The 23161-nt window shown below is 44.6% G+C and overlaps 1 protein-coding gene across 7 annotated transcripts in view; it reads right to left on the bottom strand.

Annotated features, from left to right (window-relative positions):
- The window catches only part of LIMA1 (LIM domain and actin binding 1), a 97129-nt gene that overhangs the window by 58172 nt on the left and 15796 nt on the right, over nt 1-23161 (bottom strand). For 2 of the 7 annotated variants that reach the window (XM_053293973.1, XM_053293980.1), the window contains exons 1-2: nt 23122-23145; nt 4434-4570 (exon numbers count right to left, since the gene is read on the bottom strand). In XM_053293973.1, the coding sequence (XP_053149948.1) occupies nt 4434-4552 (119 nt within the window). In that variant the 5' untranslated portion in view covers nt 4553-4570; nt 23122-23145. Of the gene's footprint in view, nt 1-4433; nt 4571-5889; nt 6112-22842; nt 22867-22949; nt 23099-23121; nt 23146-23161 lie in introns of those variants that run through there. The other 5 variants (XM_053293976.1, XM_053293975.1, XM_053293978.1 and 2 more) reach the window with 5 other exon arrangements.

Here is a 23161-nt window from a genome sequence, read left to right as displayed (position 1 = left end):
TCGCTCAATGGTGGTTCCACCCCTGGAAGCCACCAGCATTTGAAAAGGTGCCTCTTCACCCAGTTAGCAAGGAAGGAGAGCTGGTCTTGTGGTAGCAAGCATTAACTGTCCCCTTTGCTAAGCAGGGTCTGTCCAGGTTGCATTTGAATGGGAGACTACATGCAAGCCTTGTAAGATATCCCCCTTAAGGCATGGGGCCGCTCTGGGAAGATTACATGCACACTTACATGCAGAATGTTTCAAGTTCCCTCCCTGGCATCTCCAAAATAGGGCTGAGAGAGATTCCTGCCTGCAACCTTGGAGAAGCCACTGCCAGTCTGTGTAGACAATACCAAGCTAGATGGACCCGTGGTCTGTCTTGTTATATGGCTGCTTCCTTTGTTCCTGCCTATGTTAATCATGTTTTATGTTTATAGCATGCTTTACAACCCTGTAGAGCAAGCCTGATCACTGCTAGCACCCCCGTTTTAAGAATGGTGAATTGGGACTATAATAATATCTTACTCAAATCCACCCAATGAGTTCATATCTGAGCTAAAATGTATGCTAGCATGTTACCATCCATAAGCTCAAGCTCTTAACCCCCAGGCTACATTTGTTCCAAGTCCTTTTCTGACCAGTCCTTATGTGACTACCGTAATGTGAAGCTAAGGTAAAGTGTGCCCTCAAGTCAATTTTGACTCCTGGCATCCACTCCTGGCCCTGTGGTAGAATACTGAAGTGGTTTACCATTGCCTTTCTCCCGCGCAGTATGAGATGATGCCTTTGTCACTGAAGTGAGCATCCACCTCCAGCACCTTCCTATATCGCTGCTGCTCAATACAGGTGTTTCCCATAGTCTGGGAAACATACCAGCAGGGATTGAACCAGCAACCTCTAGCTTGGTAGTCAAGCCATTTCCCAGCTGCACCATTAGCTGCCCAATATAGGTGACTACAAACATATATTTACTAGGCACAGTCTGGGAAGCACACCGGCAGGGATTTGAACTAACAGCCTCTTGCTCCCTAGGCAAGCTGCTTCCCCGCTGCACCACCATAGCTGATCATCTACTGCATACTCAACTATAATTTTCAGAATCTATTTTTCAGGGGGTTAATTACAAACAGAAGCACCTCCACAGAAGGGTTTTGAAAAGACCACTTCTCTGAAACAGTCAGGCATTTAAAATATTCAGAGTAGCAGCCACAGTGCTACTCCCTAGCGAGTGCTTCCCCATAGAGCCAGTTCCAATTTCTGTCAGTTGAGAAGCACTGCCATGTTGAGACCAGCTAGGATTGCTGAAAACTTCGGCTTATTATGACAGCCAGCTCCTTTAGATTCTATTCTTTCCCCTTTCAGAAACCTCAGACTGTACTTGCCTCTCTCTCTCTCAGGAATCCAGCAGAAGCATTTCCTGGAAGAACTCTTAAGGTAAAGCATTTGGCAAGCTGCAACCCCTCTTCCCATGGTTACCATAAAGTTTGTTTTCCTAGTTCAACAAAAACATGGCAAGGCTCCACAGTTCTCTGCCCTTTCCTCTCTACAGAGGAAAGCAATTCTGATACAGAGAGGCTCATTTCAGACATCACATCAAAACCCTGGTTTGCTTGACTAAGCCTGGCTACAGTTTAGTGCCCAGCCCAAACCAACAAACCATAGTTACAGCCACCCCTTTTGTGGATGATGAGCCCATATCCTCTTGTACAGGGGAGCGGGGGCCTCCTAGTAGTGAGAGATTAGATCATTAGGGATACAGAGCAATGTGTCTGTGACCTGAGTGTAAACCACACAGAGACTTGCCTGTCTGGTGCCAAGGTTGCGGACCTTGTCCAGATAGGTTGTTAGGCAGTGCTACAGAGAAGTCAGTGTCATGGTGCATGTCGGCCCAAACCATGTTGGGAAATGCAGTCAGGAGATCATGGAAGCCAAATTTAGACTCCTAGGTAGCAGATTGAAGTCCAGGACCTCCAAGGTAGCAGTCTCAGAAATGCTGCCTGCTCCACATGCTGGGCCAATGAGACAGGCAGAGCTGAAAGGTCTCAATGTGTGGATGAGATGGTGAGGCCAGAAGAAGGAGTTTAGTTTTTTAAGGCACTGGGATAAATTTAAGGCACTGGGATTTTTTAAGGCACTTGAGACAAAGCACCATGACCCAGCCACACAGGGGCCCATTGCGCATGTGCGGCGGCCTCTAAAATGGCTGCCACAATGGGAGAAAGTCCTGGTATGGGCCAAAAAATGCCTTAACTGGGTGGGTTTTGCCAAAATGGAGGCTGGCAGGGGGAGGGCCAGAAGGCCCCCCCCCCGGGATAAGTACTTTTTTTAAAAAAAAGTTAAAAGACTCACAAATCCCCTTTACAGCCAGGGTCATTTGGACTAGGGTCAAGCCAAACCAGGGTGCTTCAGCTCGACCCCAAACCTCTGAACTGAACCAGTTCAACTTTGAACTGGTTTGCACATCCCTAGTCAATCAATTTGCCGTAAGCCAAGCAAAATTAAAACTTTAGACAGTTACCATAGATAAATATGCAGCATAAAATAACTAAAAGATACACAATCAGCCTCATAAAACCCCATGATGAGAGGTCAGTTTCATAGCCCCATATAAAAATTTAGCAACCAGTTTAGTAATACCCACATTAACATCAGCAAGACATAAATTAAGATAAAATAAGTCAGGCCCAACTGGGAACTGATCAAATAGGGGGGTCAATAATTCTTTTCTTGAGTCACGAAACAGAGGGCAGTACAAAAGCACATGAGCAAGCATCCCTAGTGACAACAGGCATGTGGATAAAGGTGATCCAGTTGACATTGTCTACTTGGACTTCCAAAAAGCTTTCGACAAAATTCCTTGTCAAAGACTCTTGAGAAAACATAACAGTCATAGGATAAGGGGACAAGTTCATGTGTGGATTGGTAAGTGGTTGAAGGACAGGAAACTGAGGGTAGGTATAAATGGACAGTTCTCTAAATGGAGCAAAGTAAGAAGTGGGGTCCCGAGGGATCTGTACTGGGACCAGCGCTTTTTAATTTATTCATAAATGATCTAGAAGTTGGGGTAAGCAGTGAGGTGGCCAAATTTGTGAGGCCGACCAACTATTTAGGGTAGTAAAATCCAAAACAGATTGTGAGGAGCTCCAAAAGGATCTCTCCAAATTGGATGAGTAGGTGACAAAACGGCAGATACAGTTCAATGTTAGCAAGTGTAAAGTGATGCATATTGAGGCAAAAAAATCCAACTGCACATATACGCTCATGGGATAGCACAGCAACTCTCTCCTTATGGCACTACTTGTCTATTTGCAGGGATTTTTAAAACCAAGTTCAAAAAAACCATGAGCATTCACAACATGAATTATCACATTTATTTTTACTACTTTTATTCACTGATTTAACAGATTCATTTCCTTGCTTTTCAGGCACAATGCCTTTTGAGGCACTTCTGTAAAGCTATCTAATCACCATGTTGAGGATCTCTTTCAGGATCTTTTACTTTCCCAGCAATCCTCCATTACAAAATACTATAGGTTTCACCATTTTGAGCTGCTTGCACCCATGGCAGGATCAGGCTGACTGCCGTCAGCTAAACTGAACTCTTTTTATGGCAACTTGACCCACAGTCTTCCCAGCACCCTCCCTTAATTCCAAGTTAAAACATTATAAGGGAGCTCCTGGGTTTAACCTCTTAGCTGAGAGTAATCACTAGCAAGTGGCAGTCCTGGCACTTCTAAACTAAGCATTCGTTTGGGATGTAGACAGCTGCCAGTGCAGCTGAAGGTAGGAGTAACAGTTATATTCTACTCTCTGTGCAGCCATGTTGTTTTTAAACCAAGTTAAGGCTCAAGGACTACAGACTTGTAAATGAAGATGGACTTCAACATTTGCAGCAATTATGCTCTTTAGAGAAAGGATAGCAATAGCACTAGCACTAGCAATAGCACTTACATTTATATACCGCTCTATAGCCAGAGCTCTCTAAGCGGTTTACAATGATTTAGCATATTGCCCCCAACATTCTGGGTACTCATTTTACCGACCTCGGAAGGATGGAAGGCTGAGTCAACCTTGAGCCCCTGGTCAGGATCGAACTTGTAACCTTCTGGTTACAGGGCGGCAGTTTTACCACTGCGCCACCAGGGGCTCAAGGTTGATGAAGGATGATGAAGGATGTTGCCTTCCATTTTTAATACAGAGCAATACAATATGGTTAAATACAGTTGGCTGTGGCCCAGTGAATGTCTGAGAGCACAGCACAGCTGATGCATTAACACTACTGAAGCTAAGCAGCTGAGAACCATAGCAGTCTTTTGGATGGAAGACCTCTGGGAGTCCTATGCAAGAGCAAGGTAAAATTTTGACGTAACCAAGTACAGCCAGCTGCTAATAGTATGTACTGTCCTCAAGCAAAGTACACACAGTCTTGGACAGGTGAGTCACAAAAAACTTACCTCGAGAACCTCTCTGCAAGAGCCGACGACTTGTTCTTGTTAACAAGTGACAATTCTTTGGCTGTGATCCTCAGAGAATGCGAAGCCCACTGCCTCCTGTTAAATGGGGACGGCTCCATCTTGAAATGCAGCAGTAACTAGAAGAAAGGAATATTACTCATTTTACACAGAACACTCCTCTTTGCACACAAATCATCTAAAATTCTCCTCATACCTTAATCGCTAACTGCCTACTCGCATTGGGGAAAAATGCAACTTGTTTCATATTAGATTCTTTTGAAGATTGAGGGGATCATTTCAAGCTTAAAAAAAACTAAAAACAAACGTCCACAGCAGCCACTCTAGAATTAGAGGGGGCCTTAGGCCACCCCATGCCTGATGCTGGAAATCCAGAGACAGTGAATCCCCAGATGGCTCTCCAGTCTCTGCTTGAAGACCTCCAGAGAGGGAGAGACCACCACCACCCACCGAGTGCTATCATGTATACCAAAAGAAAACCAAAGGGCTCTTCAGGCACCAGGAGTCAAAATAGACTTGACAGCACATTTTACCTTTACCTTATGTCTCCCTACAGCCTTCTCTTCCTCAAGCTACCCATATCCATTTGTGAACTTTCTGCTGTAGTCCCTGAATTTCATGATGTTTAGTATCAAGGCTGTTTGAAAACAGACATTATATAGGAATATGCAAGTATTCCAACACAAAACTTGAAATTTTAAGGGGAAAAGGTACCTTACCGAGAATCTTTATTTTAGCATTATGCACTGTTCCCATCTATCTGTTCTCATTTTCTAAATCATTTTATTTGTATCTTTCCTTCCTTCAGAATATCTTGCTAGCCTTACAACAATCTTGTGAGGTATGTCAAACCAAAAGACAGTGATGTGCCAAGGCCCCATAGTCTGCTTCATGGCCAAGTTTGAACCTAAGTTCAAGGCTTGGATCCAGACTCTCCATTTCCCAATAATAGCCCAAGCCCAATAATAACCATTGCTTCACACACTGACTAAGCACTTAGTGGGGACACTAAAAGAATGAATGAATAATCTTTTAGCTATCTGAGTAGTGGTTTACAAAACAATCAGAAGCATCCTGTAGCAGTTTCCTCCCATTACTATTAACATCAGCAGCTTAATGGTCTCTTTCTGCTGGAATGGATATAGTGAGCAACAGAGCACAGTGCTCACTGTTTGAAGCAATGCTTTATTCTTTATCCGATGGGAAATTAGATTCTGTGTATAATTTCTGCCATGTGACCTGTCAGCACACAGTCATTGGGCAAGTGCTCAATTGAAAGTGGCACTGAGGTGACACTTGCCTGAAAACCACATGTAATAATGCAGACATCAGGGGTTTAATGGAAGAGCTGTTACAGCAGCTAAAACCAGAATCATACAAAGCTTTGATGATATGGAAAAGCTATTTCACAAAATACCTGGAACAGGCACAACCTTACCATGTGACATTATTCAGTTTCCTTCCCTTCATGCAGCTGATTCCAGTGAGGACACCTTTCCTGACCCTGCTCACTCTGGTATTTTATAAAGCAAGCTCCACCCCACAGAAAGGGTGGAACACAGCAAGCTGCCATCTTCAGAGTCAGACCACTGGTCCATCCAGCTCAGTATGGTCTACTCTAATTGTCAGCACCACTCCACGGAGTTATTTGCACACGGCTTCATGCTGCAGGGTAAATGTTGAGCGAAACCACTTCGAATCACACTCGCGGCATTGAGGGAAGCAGCCCCTCCCCTCTGTTCCCGGATTTGTTTTGATGCAAGTTCACATCAATGCAGGGGTGGGGGTGGGGGTGGGGAGATTGCTTTCTAAAGAGCAACATCTGCATTTCTAAAGAGAGTAGCTTCTTATACTAATGATCTACATCAGTGCCCCTCCCTATTTGCTCTGGCGTTTTCAGAAAAAGTAGCTTAAAACAAGCATTTTTAGAACCTGGAAATACCTCAAGATAAGCTAGAATTCGCAAGACAAAGCTCGATTTGTGTGTGGAGTGGGTCCAAGGATCTCAAAGGAACTTCGGGGTAAGTTTGGCTGATGTGTTAATGCACGCACTCTCTTCTGAAGGAGATTCGGGGTAGAAGCCCTGTCTGTAAAGCGCAGTGGTGGGCCACGGTGCAAAGCAGGATGCTGGACTAGATGGGCCTTGGGCCTGATCCAGCAGGGCTGTTCTTATGTTCTTAAGGGAGAGCCTTCTGTGCAGAGAAATACTTTCTGAGTTTGATATGCAAGGAATAGTTTTATTTGTTTAAATGAGCATTCAACCTTGCCCCCCTCCCCTACATATCGCAGCATTACAGTTTTACCATTTCTCTGCTGTTTGTGTGAACAATGAACTGGGCTCCATTGGCCAGGTGCACGGCAAACTACCAATACACAAGAGGAGTCCCAACAATGGGCTGTGCGGGATGGGACCTTCCCTTCTCTTCCACTACAAACCTTTTTGAAGTGTTATAGAATAATTTAAGACTTCATGTAAGATCTCTTCATCTAGGGCTGTTCTTGCATTCTCTACTTTGTAAAGCACAATATAGGTTTCGATCCTTAAGATACATCCTGTTCTCAGAATCAGTAGCTACAACTCACAGGCTGTCCTGAAGACAAATGCACAATGAGTTCTTCCTTATTATCCTCCTAAGCAAACAAAAATATTGCCTTTCTGCCTGGTAACCAGCTCAGGAGAATATGAAGAGCAAGAGCCTCACTTGGCAAATAGAACTGAGAAGCCAGAACTTCGACCGCCAGATGTGGACCTGACCACTGGTGTTACTTGATCACATATATAACTATAACAGTCAAAAAGTCTAAGTGGATTAATCTTAAATATGCATTACCAGAAACAGGGGGGAATTGTGGCCTCTGAGGGGGGGACCCTTTGACAGAGCCCAGTAGGGCTTCGGCCGCTTGAGCCTGTTCCATGAGCGAGAACGTGGAAACAAAAGCAAAAGCAAACCAACCAACCAACCATTAGATCAATTATTAGTTTAACAAGAATTGTGACTCTTTTCCCACCCTCACACACAGGAAAGGAAAGTGGAGGAAGTAGGAGAAGCGAGGACAGAAGGATCAGCCTTAATACTAACAAATCGATGAGCTCTCTCTATGTGCTGTTGCCTAAAGCAAGGCAGGAAAGGAACTGTGGCTTTGGCACCTACGCCTGAAAGGAAATCTGCTGCATTAATATTCTGTCTGTGCCTGAGGCATGCTGGATACATAACCCTATATCCAAGGATGGGCTCTAATTACGGTGAGGAAAAATGGAGTTTCTGAATACAGTAAACTCTTAGTTAAATCTATCTAAGATTACTTTGTGTTTGTGTGGGAATCAGCTATAAAACAACTACACACAAGGATCTCTGCATGTTCCCCCTATGTAACAGATTATTAGCTTAGGTTGAGGGGCCCCTGAAGGCAGAGTAAGGGCAGAGTTAAAATAATCTAAGAAATGCTGGCCTAAGGTGCATGTGAATATATCCTCCAAGAATGTGTGTTCACCAGTGGCCCCTCTGACCATTCTTCCAATGACTTATTAGGACTGAAGCCACTGAAACAGGTTACTTTACTTCATATAGGCATAGCAGCACGATTTTATATTGCAGATCAAGAGAACTAAGTCACTTATCTCATGAAGTATTAGGAAAAGAGGTTGGAAGCAACTGTAACACCTTAATTGTTTTTGCAAGCCTAACTTAAACATTCTCCTTCATTTTGCTTCAAGACTATTCTCTAGTCATACAGCAGTATCTGCAACGGCTATGAAACCGCTAATGTGTGGGGCATTCAAAATGCCAATGTGCCAATGGAGATTAAGTACTACAGATTTCAACTGAACCACTTCCAACTGTGTCCCAGACTTAGCCATTTCAGCCTTTCCACCTTCAATGAATGCTTTCCACCATGACCTGTTTGCCAAGGAGCCCTGCATGTTGCAGAAGGAGGATCCTGAGGCCATGTTCCAGGGCACACATTCTGCCCAAGAGGGCACTGGCCCCACCATTAGGCCCACTGAGGACTTGCTCTGAAACCCCTCACTCTCACATTCACACTCTCACAGTGTGAAACCCCTCACATTCACACTGCAGGAGAAGACGGGTGATGTTGGGAAAGCTGCCTTTCTGGCTGTTTATTAGCCATTAGTCATCTTCTCATTGCGGAAACAGGCTTCCAGGGAACAAAATTTGAAAGGCACGCGTAATTGCTCTCTGCAATCTCCATTCTCCAGCTCTTTTTATCATGGCACACCCAAGTGCTGGCTCAGGGCAGCAGCAAAGGGATTTTTACTCGTTAATGTTTACACATGGACACTCATGTGTAGAGTAAACATTGACCAGGAAGGTCCCCATGCCCCTCCCTATTGAAATCAACGTTTAGGAGAGAGAAACACAAGTTTAGGCCCCCAAATCAGTTTGGGCTGCTTTGAGTACTGCAGAAATTGATCTATAGCTAGGAAAGCAGTCAGTCATCCTGAAGTAAGTGTTGCCGTTCAATATAAACAGCAAAAGTGACACTAAAAGCTTTAAATACAGACAGGCTGCCAAATATACCAACTACAATAACTTGGAAGCAAAGAACAACTAGTTCAGAAGCAGTACAGGAGTACATGCTGATTTTTGCCTTTTACTGAAGCTCAGCTTGTTTCACAAACCGGCTACGAAATTCAATCTGGTCTATTATCTTGTTTTTCTTACTAACAGTTCCTCAGTTCTTCCTAACAGTACTATGAAACACTACATGAAACTTGGAGAATTAAGCAGCTTAAGTTCTCCCTCTGTCTTTTTTTTTTTAAATGCTTCCCCCACCTTATTTGGGGTGGGGGAGAGAAAGAGGCGTATAGTAAAAATGCCCTCTACTCACCTTAACAAGAAGACTGCTTCCACAACTGTGTATAAGCCTACAAAGCTAGAATATTAGCAGGGAGTGTTTTTCCTTTTAGTGCATTTGTAGAAACATGCAATATGGGCACCAGAACACACCTGTACTTTTGCCAAGAGTATAACAATTTTTATCTTACATTTGGCAGATGTCATTAGGTGTTTTGTTTTGTTTTTAAGTTTTTTTTTAAATTGCGATTTAAGAAAGACTGGGACAAACTGTTGAATTCTGAGCTTTATTCCCTTAAACACTCCAAAGTTAAGAGTTATTATACAAAGTTAATGCATCAGGTCAGTCTTATTAAAAGGATCTCTCAAGCTCGGAGCCTGGCTAAAGCCCAACAACGTGGCAAATTATGCAACTGATACAAGAAAAATAGACCCTTTCCAAAACTGTTATGAAAGCATAAAGCTGTTGCAAAGATCCTAGCCTAGCAATGCCAAGAGCTTCTAACAATATTTGCATCGGAATAGGGGTGATACACTAGATACAGTTGATATTTTGATCGCCAAGAATGTGATGTCTATGTCATGGCTATTCTGCATCTTAATTTTAACACAACTGGAACCATCAACATATGTTTTCAAATTGAAACTCCCAAGGACAAAAGTTACACCCAACAAATTCTGCTGCCTTCATTTTACAAGTGACTGTTGAAACAGTCTTTACCTATTTTTTACATTTCCCTATGAACTCCAATCTGCACCTTCTCGCCCATCTTGGTGTCAATGGAAAAGGTGACTGACGACACGCTGTGGGGTAAAGGGTTCATTTCATCTAACCTCCTCCCCCGCTTTTTGGACAGGCGAGAGGGATTCTGGCAAACGTTTCCGTGTACTTCTCCCTTTTTGCAGGCTGCCATCCGCTATCTGGTGTGTTAGCTCACTTTCATTGTGCTGTAATATCTTGCACCTGCACAGGCTGGCCTGACTGGTGGTGGGTGAGAGCCACACCAGTCGGGCTTCTGAGCACCTGGCCCTTATTAGGGTGAGCTGCACCTGGAGTGCCGCCACCAGTGCATGCCACCTGCAGGAGGCCGCCAAAGGGAGCCAGCCTTTGGGGGTGGGACTGAGGACTGGGGCCAACTTATTCTTTTGGACTGCTGGAAAGAAGACTCCTGCTCACGACACTGTTGCCTTATAATTAGTTACAGGTATGTGTCTTGGGTTGAACAGAGATGGGGAGGTGGGGGATGACTCTGGGTCAGCTAGACCAGTGGTGATGGGTAATCGGTGAAGCTATGGCATTGGTAGGCCAGTGGACCGTTTCAGGGGAAGGGAATTCAGAAACTGAATTATTTCCCCGTTCAGCAAGCCTACCAACTCTTTGACCTTGGAGAGCAGTGCCATCAACCCATAGAATCTCACCTTATTACTCTGTAATGCCAGGTTGGTTTAAAATGAATCTGAGGTCATCTATGACTTGGTTATGGATGAAGGAGCCAACCTGGTATATATCTGGAAACCTAGTCGGGCATAGCTAGTGGTCCGGTTTGGTTCCAGCTTCTCCCGGAGGATTACTCCATGGTGGAGCAGGTGAGAGGATGTGGGCTATAAGATGGGATGGCTGTGGTCTATAAGAATACCATCTCCCTTACCAGGATCCCTGTCAGTGATTTGGCCTAAGACTAGGGACCAAGGATAGACTGGGACTTCTGCTGGTGTACCGATCACTCCGCTGCCCAGCGGAGTCCCTAATTGAGCTGACGGACCTGGTTGCTGCGTTGGCACTGGAGTGGCTAGGCTGTTGGTGGAGGGCAACTTCAATTTTCATTTCAGGACTAAGTTATCAGGAGTGGCTCAAGAGTTCATAGCAGGCATAGAACCAATAGTTCATAGACACAAATATGCGTCTATCCCAACTGGTCTCTGGACCAACACATGATGGTGGTTACACACTCAATTTGGTCTTTTGCTCTAATAAGGGTGGAGTTCTTCTGCGGGTGGGGATTCCTGTCATCTCCCCCACTGTCATGGACGGATCACTGTTTGGTTAAGGTAGAACTTACAGCTACAACCCACCTCTGCAGGGCCAAAGGACCTATTAGACTGATCCGCCTGAAGAGGTTATTGGATCTAGTAGGATTCCAAGAAGCCTTGGAAGGGTTTAGGGTTGGCTCTGCTAGTGATTCTGCCGATGCTCTGGTGCAAACATGAAATAATGAACTCACTAGAGCGGTAAACACAATCGCTCCCAAGCATCCTCTCCAACATGTTTTAAAGACAGCCCCGCGGTATTTGGATGAACTATAGGAGCTGAAGCAGCAAGGTAGATGACTAGAGTGTAAGTAGAGGAAGACTCAGCTCAAATCTGATTGGGAACAGCACAGAGCACATTTGAAGTTCTATGTTCTGGCAGTGGAACATAGGAACATGGAAGCTGCCATATACTGAGTCAGACCATTGGTCTATCTAGCTCAATATTGTCTTCACAGACTAGCAGCAGCTTCTCCAAGGTTGCAGGCAGGAATCTCTCTCAGCCCTATCTTGGAGAAGCCAGGGAGGGAACTTGAAACCTTCTGCTCGGGGCGAAGCTATCATTGGGCAAACGGGTTCAAAGAACCCAAGCCATGCCCAATCAGGAGCCGCCATTCGCGGCTCTGACACGCCCCCCGTGTCTGACGTCAGATGCAGGGGCGGTAGTTTAGCTGCCGAGCGGGGGCCGCACAGCCCCTTCAGGAGCTAAGACTGGTGCTCCTGGGCTGCACTGTGAACGCAGCACCAGCCTTCATCTAACTGCCTAAGGGGCTGCGTGGCCCCTTCAGCAGTTAAGCTGCTGCAGCAATCTGATCCCGAACGGAGCCTCAAAGCTCCATTCGGGAGCCAGACCACACACCCCGCGTCTGATGTCAGACGCGGGGGCATGGCTATCCCCTGCGTCTGATGTCAGACACAGGGGTAGGGGCTATCGGGGCACCCGCCGCGGCTGTACACGGGCCGCTGCCAGGCTAGCTACACCCCTGCTTCTGCTCTTCCCAGAGCAGCTTCATCCCGAGGGGACTATCTTGGGCGGACCCTGCTTACCTATGGGGACAAGTCATGCTTGCTACCACAAGACCAACTCTCCTCTCCAGTGCGGACAGCAAAGAAAAGGTTCTTTTCTGCCCGTATTGCTTCCACAAATTCACATCCAGCTGAGTTGTCTAGGGATGCGAGGGTGTTAGTATGTACCCCCTCCACCTTGAATTTAAATTTGGAACCATCGGTCACTTGCTGTGATTTTTTAATGACTTTTTTTCAGATAAAATCTATCATATCTGGGTCTAGCTGGATGCCACAATTACTACAGAGTGTACTATGGAGGTGTCTAGCAACTCCTCTTATGGGATTAGATTGGATTATTTTCAATTTGTGACTCCTGAGGAAGTGGACAAACTGCTTCAGACTGTGCATCCTACCACCTGTTCTCTTGACCCTTGCCCAACTTGGCTTATCTCATCGGATAATCATTATCAGGAAGGGTCTGGTAAATATTATAAATGCTTCTCTAAGGGATGGCAGGATGCCTCCTTGTCTTAAGGAGGCTGTTCTTAGACCACTTTTGGAAACCTGCATTGGATCCCTCAGAGTTAGCTAATTACAGACTTGTTTCTGTCTTCTGTAGTTAGGCAAGGTGATTGAGCATGTGATGGCCTTTCAGCTCCAGGCAGTTTTCAATGATGCAGATTATCTAGAGACCCATTTCAAACTGGTTTTTGTGTGGGCTATGGGGTTGAGACTGCCTTGGTCAGCCTGATGGATGATCTACAATTGGCTATCAACAGAGGAAGTGTGACTGTGCTGATCCTTTTGGATCTTTCGGTGGCTTTCGATACCATTAACTATGGTATCCTTCGACCGCTTGAGGGAGGTGGGAGTGGTTCCATTCCTACCTCTCTGGTAGATTCTAGATCAGGCCTGCTCAACTTAGACCCCCCAGCTGTTTTTGGACTACAACTCCCATAATCCCCAGCGACAGTAGCCAATAGCCAGGAATTATGGGAGTTGTAGGCCAACATCTGCAGGAGGGCCGAAGTTGAGCAGGCCTGTTCTAGATAGTGTTGCTTGGAGACTGTTGTTCTGCAATGCGAGAACGAAAGTGTGGAGTTCCACAAGGCTCCATACTGTCTCCAATGCTCTTTAACATCTACATGAAACTGCTGGGAGAGATCAATGAGGAGGTTGAGGCAGGGTGTTATCAATATGCTGGTGCCATATCAATATGCTGAAGTCTACTTCTCTATGTCGACCTCATCAGGAAATGGCATATCTTCCCTAAATGGCTGCCTGGAGGCGGTAATGGGCTAGATGAGGGATAACAAACTGAAGTTGAATCCAAATAAGACGGAGGTACTGACTGTGGGGGATCGGGACCCAGGAGATGGTTTAGATTTAACTGTTCTGGATGGCATTACACTCCCCCTGAAAAATCAGGTATGTAGCTTGGGAGTGCTCCTGAACCCAAAGCTCTCCCTGGTTTCTCAGGTTGAGGCAGTGTCCAGGAGCGCTTTTTATCAGCTTCGGCTGATACCTGAGCTATGTCCATTTCTGGAGATAAATGACCTTAAAACAGTGGTACATATGCTGGTAACCTCCAGGCTTGACTACTGGAATGCACTCTATGTGGAGCTGCCTTTGTACGTAGTCCAAAAAGTACAATTGCTACAGAATACGTCAGCCAGATTGGTCTCTGGGACAACTCGAAGAGACCACAGAACATCAGTTTTAAAAGAACTGCACTGGCTGCCAATAGGTTTCCGGGTGAAATAGAAAATGTTAGCTATTACCTATAAAGCCCTTAACGGCTTGGGCTCAGGGTATTTAAGAGAGTGCCTTCTTTGTCATGAACCCTGCCGCCTGTTATGGTCTTCTGGAGAGGTCCGGTTACGGTTGCCGCTGGCTCATTTGATGGTGACCCAGGTCCGGGCTTTTTCTGTGGCTGACCCAGGGTGTTGGTATATGCTTGTCATTGAAATAAGAGCACCTCCTTCTCTGTTTGTTTTAAGGAAGACCCTCAAGATTCACCTGTTCTCACAAGCTTTGAATTAGAATCAATTTTAATAATTTGTTTTAGCAACTTTTATGCAATTGTTTTTATTGTGTTTTGTGAATTTTAATCTGTAATTAAAAGTAATGTTAATTTACTTTTTATATTGTGTTAGATTTTGTACATCACCTAGAGATGTACATATCAGGCGGTATAAAAATATGACAAATAAAACATTTGTAAAATGCAGTTCTTTTTCCCTGGAAATTCTCGCAGGGTTTACTAAGTACAACATTCAACTTTCTAAAAATACAATAGTGTATTAACCAACATGCAACTGTCCCATAACATCACCCTACTTCAGAGAAATTTGTTCCTAGATAAGGGAGGAGTTTTTACTGAAAACTGCAAAGCTGCTATAGAATTAGGAGAAGTTAAGATGGCCATTTAAAACCACCATGTGGACATGCAACATTGTGCCAGTCTCCGTTTCTACATTCTGTTGGTCTGGCCATAAGCCTTGATCTTCCTTGCCATCCGCCAGCCACTTAAAAATCAAGCTTGCAGTTCAACAAGATGTATTAAAACAAAATGTGAATTTGAATACAGTAGGCCCTTCGTTATCATAGGGGTTACATTCTCCACTACCACCACAAATGTCAAAAGCGTAATAATTGAAACCTTACACCTATGAGAATGATGGAGTAAGGTTACTTGGTACATGAAAAAGTGCTAAAAAAAATGGGGGAGGGCCATGGAAAAAAGAAAGAAGCGTTTATCACTGTACCTTGGCCACTCCAACTCCTCTAGTAATGCCCCCTCCCCAATCCTCTGAATTCCACCAAAAAACCTCCAGACTCCAGGGATAAAAGTCCTAGCATGGCTCCACACTACCTCCAAAAATGCTTCCAAGGTGGAAATGCCACTGGAAGTGTGAAACATGCACAAAGGAACCATGAACAGCCAAAACTCACCCCTACAATAACGGGGAGATATAGATATATCCCAACTGTTACTATCCATAACTGCAAACGGAGAAGCTGCAATAATCAACGGTCTCCTATATATCAGATCAGCAAAAAGACAGGAACACAAGAACACTAATTTGTAGGGGAAATGCATATTTATTTAAACTAAGGTGGTGGTAGTGTTCCTGCCACCTCCCTGCCTGCTTTGGATAACTTTGAGAAAACCAAACTGATTCTGCAAATCAAAAGAGACAACAGGAATAGGGAAATGGGCAACAGGCATTATGCAGCGATTCAGTAAAGATAGCCTTGACACTGTTCTTTAACTTTTGTTGTAATTTTGCAACATGGCTTATAAAACACCCTTGCTCCAGGAACCACTCCTTCACTAAGTCAAATATGTGTGAAAATGATTAGAATGCTTCTCAGACAGGTCTTTCATTGTGGTTATTACAGTTATGTTTTTGTCAAAGTTTAATGTTTGCAACAATGAAGTGTACACACACACCCCAAAATGAGAATAGCTTAATAAGAATTGCTATCAGTAGCTGACATCTTGACTAAATTACTCAATGGTACTACTCAAGAGTTACCCTAAAAGACTGCTAAATTTCAATAGTACTTCCTCTAGAAAGTTTATTCGAGTTGTCAGCCAGCGGCTTTTTCACCCTTTGTCTCTGGAAGAACTATCCCGTTTTCTTCCCTCTATTGTGGGACTGTAACAAGGAATAATTTATTCCAGTACTGATTTGTTAACACACGTCAGCATGGCACCAGGTGATAGCGAAGTACAGAACCGAGGATAAACTGATAAGCAAATTACTAATAGGCAAATCCTTTTTCGCAAAGATATGAGTCTGTGGAATCCATTGTAGGAACTTTGTAATAAATATAGCCATAGGTTCAATGTTCTGCAGCTATGGATAAGCATCTTCAGGTACCCCGATTCTCATAGGGAGATTTCAACTCATGGCAACTCCAATCCAGGCAGGTGCATCATAGCACAGTGACATCCAAACACAAGGTGGGAGACCTGCAATACTTTCTCAGTCATGCACCCTAAAACTTTACATACAGGCCTCTGTAACAATTGAAGCCATTAACTTCAATTGATCCTTTGGGAGCAGCTCCATGGCTGTTATTCTCTGCTTACATCTTTACAACACTTGTAAGGAAGTGCAAAAACCAACAAAAATATAAGCTTTTCTTATATCAGAAGGGTTAACTGAGGGCAGCACAGGCACAAGACCGAACACTACAGAAGTTATTGGCCAGTGGTTTGCATCAAGACTCACATACAACTATTCCGGTGTTATTCTGGAAGGGAACTATTCCGGTCCCCTGCTAACTGGGCAAAGAGGCACCTTTTACTGTGGTGATTCTCTTTATTTAGCAGGGGGAGAGTAATTGGCCCTATCCACCCCCAGCACAGTACTTCCAGTGACTGTTGCTGGTGTGTGTCTTATGATTCTTTTTAGAATGTGAGCCCTTTGGGGACAGGGAGCCATCTTATTTGTTTGTTATTTCTCTTTGTAAACCGCCCTGAGCCATTTTTGGAAGGGCGGTATAGAAATCGAATTATTATTATTATTATTATTATTATTATAACGGCTCATTACTTTGGCCATCTCACCCATTTTAATCAGTTCTCCAAGAGACATAAAGAGGAAAAACTAACAGCAGAGCCAGTTCTCACGAAACAAATTCCAATCTAGTGCAGTTGGCTAGCCCAGGGGTTCCATAACTTGGATTTTCATATTGTTGGACTACAACAACAGAGGCCTTTGGCCATTGTTGCTGGGCATGATGGGTGCTGTAGTCAGTCCAACATCATCTTTGGAACTGGGATGCTGGGAACCTCTGGGCAACAAGATAATATCTACGAAGTGTGGTTTTTTAAAAATGTTTTAAGCTTTTAAACCAACATACCACCTTCTCAGTCTACTGTGGCATCTGATGAAACAGGCTGTGTACAAAACCTTACCTCACAGTGAAACTAGTTTAGTGTGAGAACCACAGCACTGACTTCAAACTGGGGTTCTCCAATTCCACAGACAGTACCGAATAACTGCCCTATTTCAAATGATAATTTCAAACTTTCTCTAACACTCACTAACCCAAACAAAATGCTTCCTTTAAAAAAGGGAGAAGAAAAAAGAACACCCTTTCAGTTGATCAAAAGGCAATAACAGACATTTGCTACTAGGACTTTGCAAAACAGCCGATAAGAGATCACTGTTGAATCGGGAGGCTCATATTCAAATGCAAGGAGGTCATTTAACACTCTGTATAAAGGGTTTCTTGTTTCCAAGAGTAACGTTTATGGCACATGGGATGGACATCTGCAATAGTACAATTACCTGCTTTTGCTATTGACAGGCTCAGACTCTTCCATATTCAGTGCCAGGGCACATGTGAGGAACGGGTCCCTTACTAAGCTTCTTCTTCATAACAGTCAAGCTTAACATTTCCTTTAGAAGCTGCCTTTACAGTCACAGTATTTTAGGATGATTACTTTAAAACCCGACATAGCAACCACAACCACTATGCACATTTAGATGTTAAAACAACTCCAATTTTAAAGCAATGAAGGACAATGGGAAGTGTTCTGTAGTTCAGGGCTGCACCAGTTGGGTCTTCAAGCTGTTGCTGGACAACAACTCTCATCATCCCTGACCACCAGCCACTGTGACTAGGGATTAAGCGAGCTGTATTCCAACAACAGTTAGAAGGCACAAGTTGTGCAGCCCTGCTGTAACTTGGTATCAGAGAATAGATGGGTATGGATCTCTGCTCAGCAAGGACACTCAAGGTCATTCAACACATAGTGGGGATCCATATACCAAGGGCATATGTGCTAGTAAGAGTACACATCCAGTCGATATTCTGCAGCACACACAACTTTATAATGCCTGTGGTGGTCAACACACACTTGGCACATGCACATAATCTGTTTGGTGTACATACCTATAATATGCACATACAACATTTTTAAAAAGAAGTTGCATCAAAGTGAAGCCGTCTCTGCTGGAAGGCCCTGGGCAAGTCAGCAGTTCTCAGCCTAGCCTAAAGTACTTCACAAGCCTGCAGTACAAAAGTTAATAACATACAACCTGCCCTAAGACCTTGCAATAAGCCACAACTGGATTCATCATATACTCCTCCTTCCATCTACCTGACCTGGCAAAAGGTTTCACAATTCTGATATCTTCAAAGTTCAAGGCTAACTAGGCTAATCAAGACTGGAACACTTATGCCAAAATATAGTCTTACGCCATCATGGTAGGGCAGGAAAAGGAAGGAATCCAGCACAGCAGTTAGCAGCATTTTTTGAGTACATAGGTCTAGAAAGAATCAAGTTGGAAATCATGTCACTTGCCAGGAAGACAGTCACCCATTATATGTCATGGGAGGAGAGCTGGTCTTGTGGTAGGAAGCACGAATTGTTGCATTTGCTAAGCAGAGTACACCCTGGTTTGCATTTGAATGGGAGACTACATGAGAGCACTGTAAGATATTCCCTTTACGGGATGGGGCTGCTCTGGGAAGGGAATCTGCATGCTTGCATACAGAAAGCCTAGATTCCCTCCCTGGCCTTTCCAAGATAGGGCTGAAAGACTGCTGCCTGTAGTCTTCTCCAGTCCTACCTGCCAGATGCCAGGAATTGAACTTGGGACTTTCTGCATGCAAAGCAGATGCTCTGCTATTAAGCTACCGTCATGTCCCCTGCTCACTACGCCTTCATTACAGAGCAGAGCCTTGTTAATATAATTGGTTCAAAGACTTCCTTTCCTCACCCCCCTACATTTTAAGTACATGCAAGAAAAATAATATGACTGTTGCACTTTGCCCTTAAGCGATTTGTGGGAGGTCTGTTCAGTATTTACATAGGATGTCAGAGAACCAAAATGCCACAAACATAATCTATTATTTGTAAGCTGACAAGCAGACCTTTCCATGCACAGTCTGACACCACAACAAAAGGCCACAAAGGAAGGTCTCATCTCATTTTTAAAGAGCTCCCATTTTAACCTGAGCTTCCCCAACTCACCCATACAACAATGTGAAGAGGAGAAGAAATCTTCTATAGTTCTGAATCCAGTAAGTTTTCACTGTAGAAACAAGGGTGCAGAAACCCACCTCTAAAGTCAAATGTTATTCAAGCATAATCAAAGAGAGATATTTTATCTGTACAGGTTTGAGTCAAGAATATCCAGCTTTCAATCTAAAGAAGATTTCCACTCTGGGCATTAGGATCCACTTCCTCATTTGCACTATGCACCCAGGAGAGATTTTCAGTGCTCAGGTAGCGAGGTGAGTCAAGGGCATAGGTTGGCAGGAGATTTTGGACCAACCTTGATTAATCTTTCCTGGCACACCCAGCGCTTTAAAAAGCCATTCAACAGCCACCATGCTTTGGGCAGGATCATAAGTATCCAATTTAGATTGTGTTTCTATACTTCCAGGAATCTCTCCCCTCATGGTTCAGAAGAATCCAGTACAGGCTGGGAATATGCAGGCACCTGCAGAGTAGAGGTGCCTGCACTTCCATTTCAACAAGATAGCGTGGTTATACAGGAGGACCCACATTTAAACCAAGTCCAGATAATTTTTACAGTGATGTTGCTAGCTATCATAGGACCCCCTAGAGTTTTTCTAACTTGCTTCCTTGCAGATTTTCCGCACGTTAGTGCTATACTGTTGGAGGAAGTTCATAGCAATTAGCAGGGTGGATTTGATTTAAATCAAACTGATTTAAATCACGATTTAAATCACTAGCAGGGTGGATAAAAATCAAAAAAATCCAATTTAAATTAAAAAAAATCCGATTTAAAGCAAAAAAAATCCAATTTAAAGCAAAAAAATCTGATTTTTTTGATTTAAATCGGATTTTTTTTATTTTTATCCACCCTGCTAGTGATTTAAATCGTGATTTAAATCATGATTTAAATCAGTTTGATTTAAATCAAATCCACCCTGGCAATTAGCTGGATTACTCTCAGCAAAAAGCAAGCATCGCATCACTAAATGCATGCACCAGACCAATCATCCAGGGGTGTCAGCCTATACCAAGCCTGCAGTGAAGTCAAGCACACAAGTGTCCATGATCAGGCTCGCCTTTGGTACCAGTGCACAACATAGAACTGTTCTGAGTGGGTCAAGTAACTTCCTAGAATCAGTAAACTGGCACGTCCTCTACACAGATACAGACACACACAGGTCCAAGAAGTTGGGGATCAGCTCATTTTGGGCACCACAGTGTAGACAGAAGAACCAAAACCAAAAGGGGGAATAATTAGTCACATGGCAAGTGCACAGGAAATAATTTAAAACAGGGATCCATGAATCAAGGCCCTAGGACCAAATCAGACTCTCAGAGGAGTACCAGCTTGCCTCAAGTCGCTAACCCAGACACAAGAGAGTATTTGGTGACTACAGCAATGTGACCTAGGGTACTGGCAGGCCCACGGCACTCCATCTCCTTCTCAGAGTGATGCTTCCACAACAGTTGCTCACTAGACGTTTAAAACGTATGGTGTTTTTTTACACACTCTAAAAAAAGAAACCAATGTTTTGTGCTGGCCTCTTTTTAAGGAATATAGACAAGTGTTATAAAACAAGACAAATCTGAATTTTTACATCCAAAATGGGACTTTTCACGAGGAACACAAACATCTGTCACACCTACTAATGATTCAGGGGCTCTAAAAAAGAGGTTTGTATGGGTGACCAAAGCAGAGGCATAACTATAGGGGGGGCAGGGGGGGCACGTGCCCCGGGCGCCATCTTTTCTGGTCACGTGGGGGGCGCCGCCATGACCAAATTTTTTTAAATTTTTTTTAATTTTTTGTTAATACAAATGTTTCCTGCTCCGTGCAGCAGCACTGCAGCAGTCAAGGGAGCGCGTCGGTGCCCCCTTCCCCATGAGCGGTCCCTTCCACGCCACCTGCACCCCCCCCGCATTGCTTTGCTGGCGCCTGGCGGCCAGTCAGTGGCCTGGCTTGGCAGCGGCGGCGGGTGCTTGTGAGGAAAAACCTAAGTATAATGTAGTATGTTGGGGGTGCGGTGGGGGGTGTGCGGTGGGGGGGCGCCATTTCAGTGCTTGCCCCGGGCGCCGTTTTCCCTAGTTACGCCTCTGGACCAAAGTGAGGACTAGAGATCATACCATGTTGATCCACCAAGGATCCCATCATATGGGTCAGTATGGGGAACATACTAGAGATTAAAGGAATCTGAAACACCATATATGCTCTACACCCAACTTCCTCAGGTCAAGCTCTAGCACCCAAATATCCCCTTGCGCTGCAACAAGACCCAGGTAAAACAAAACCTCACCACTACCAAGGAATTAGCCACCTAATGGTGCAGCGGGGAAGTAACTTGCCTAGGGAGTAAGAGGTTGCTGGTTCAAATCCCCGCTGGTATGTTTCCCAGACATCTATATCAGGCAGCAGCAACATAGGAAGTTGCCGAAAGGCATCCTCTCATACTGCATGGGAGATGCCAATGGTAAACCTCTCCTGTACTATTATTATTATTTTTACATTTATATCCCGCTCTTCCTCCAAGGAACCCAGAGCGGTGTACTACATACTTGAGTTTCTCTTTCACAACAACCCTGTGAAGTAGGTTAGGCTGAGAGAGAAGTGTATTCTACCAAAGAAAACCACAGGGCTCTGTGGGGGCCAGAAGTCAACACCCACTCGACAGCACAACTAACTTTACCTAGGAATTGCAATCAAGTACTATAACACACTCAATATTACCATCTCAAGTGATCCCACTTTCAGGAAAACACAAGAGAAACTTAGAGGCTAGTAACTTTACCACCCTAAAGATCCCAAAGAAGGATCCTATAAGAACATAAGAACAGCCCTGTTGGATCAGGCCCAAGGCCCATCTAGTCCAGCATCCTGTTTTGCACAGTGGCCCACCAGATGCCACTAGAAGCCACAGACAGGAGTTGAGGGCATGCCCTCTCACCTGCCATTACTCCCCTGCAACTGGTACTCAGAGGCATCCTGCCTTTGAGGTTGGAGGTGGCCCACAGCCCTCCGACTAGTAGCCATTGATATATACTCTGGGAGGGAAGAACAAGAAAATACATAGCACCCCCAAACAAGGCACATCTGCCTGCTAATTAAGGTTGCCAGCCCTGGCACAGTTTTAGTTTGCCAAAGGCACATTATAATCGAGTCACCTCTATTATTCACAGCATTTGATGAGTCAGATACCACAAGGGCAGCAGCGATCAGTCCCCCAACTACTACCCTACAATGAGCCACAAAAGTGTACCAGTACCTTTAAAGCCTTTTGGCCCCTTTCCATCATTCTTTACCCAAATTTTAACCCAAATGCCCTTTCCTCTCTTTGCTACCGACTACTCGGCCATCCCCCACTCCTCGCAAGGCATGCTGTATGGATGATCCCCATGGGAGAATGACATTGCTTGCATACCACCTGCTATCTCCGCCGCCGCCGCCGCCACCCGAGAATGGAAAGCACCTTCGCCTTCCCCAGACTAGCTATTCTCTCCTTGGAAGCGGAGAAAAAGATACGGCCACCCGCCACCAACACATTAAGGATACCTTGGGGATACCAGAAACACTACTTTGCGAGGCACGACTGGAGCATCTAAACAACCAAATTCATTCCAGCAGAATCCGCAGGACTCAAAAAGCTCCCTTCCACTTACCTCGACTTTCTCACGACCGCTCCCCGACCAACCCCTTCCAGCTATGCGCACCTGTTACTTTTACTAAGGCTGCAGCGCACCTCGACCGCCGAGCAAAGAAGAGACAGAGTGACCACGCCCCCTTCTGGAATCTGAGCCGCCTGTTCCCACCTTCTCAACCACGCCCACTCACCTTCCAACCCGAGCCTCGGCTAGTTTCTTTGCGCATGCTC

The sequence above is a fragment of the Hemicordylus capensis genome, chromosome 2, assembly GCF_027244095.1.
Source record: "Hemicordylus capensis ecotype Gifberg chromosome 2, rHemCap1.1.pri, whole genome shotgun sequence".
Lineage (NCBI taxonomy): Eukaryota > Metazoa > Chordata > Lepidosauria > Squamata > Cordylidae > Hemicordylus > Hemicordylus capensis.
This window is presented reverse-complemented; position numbering and strand designations above follow the sequence as displayed.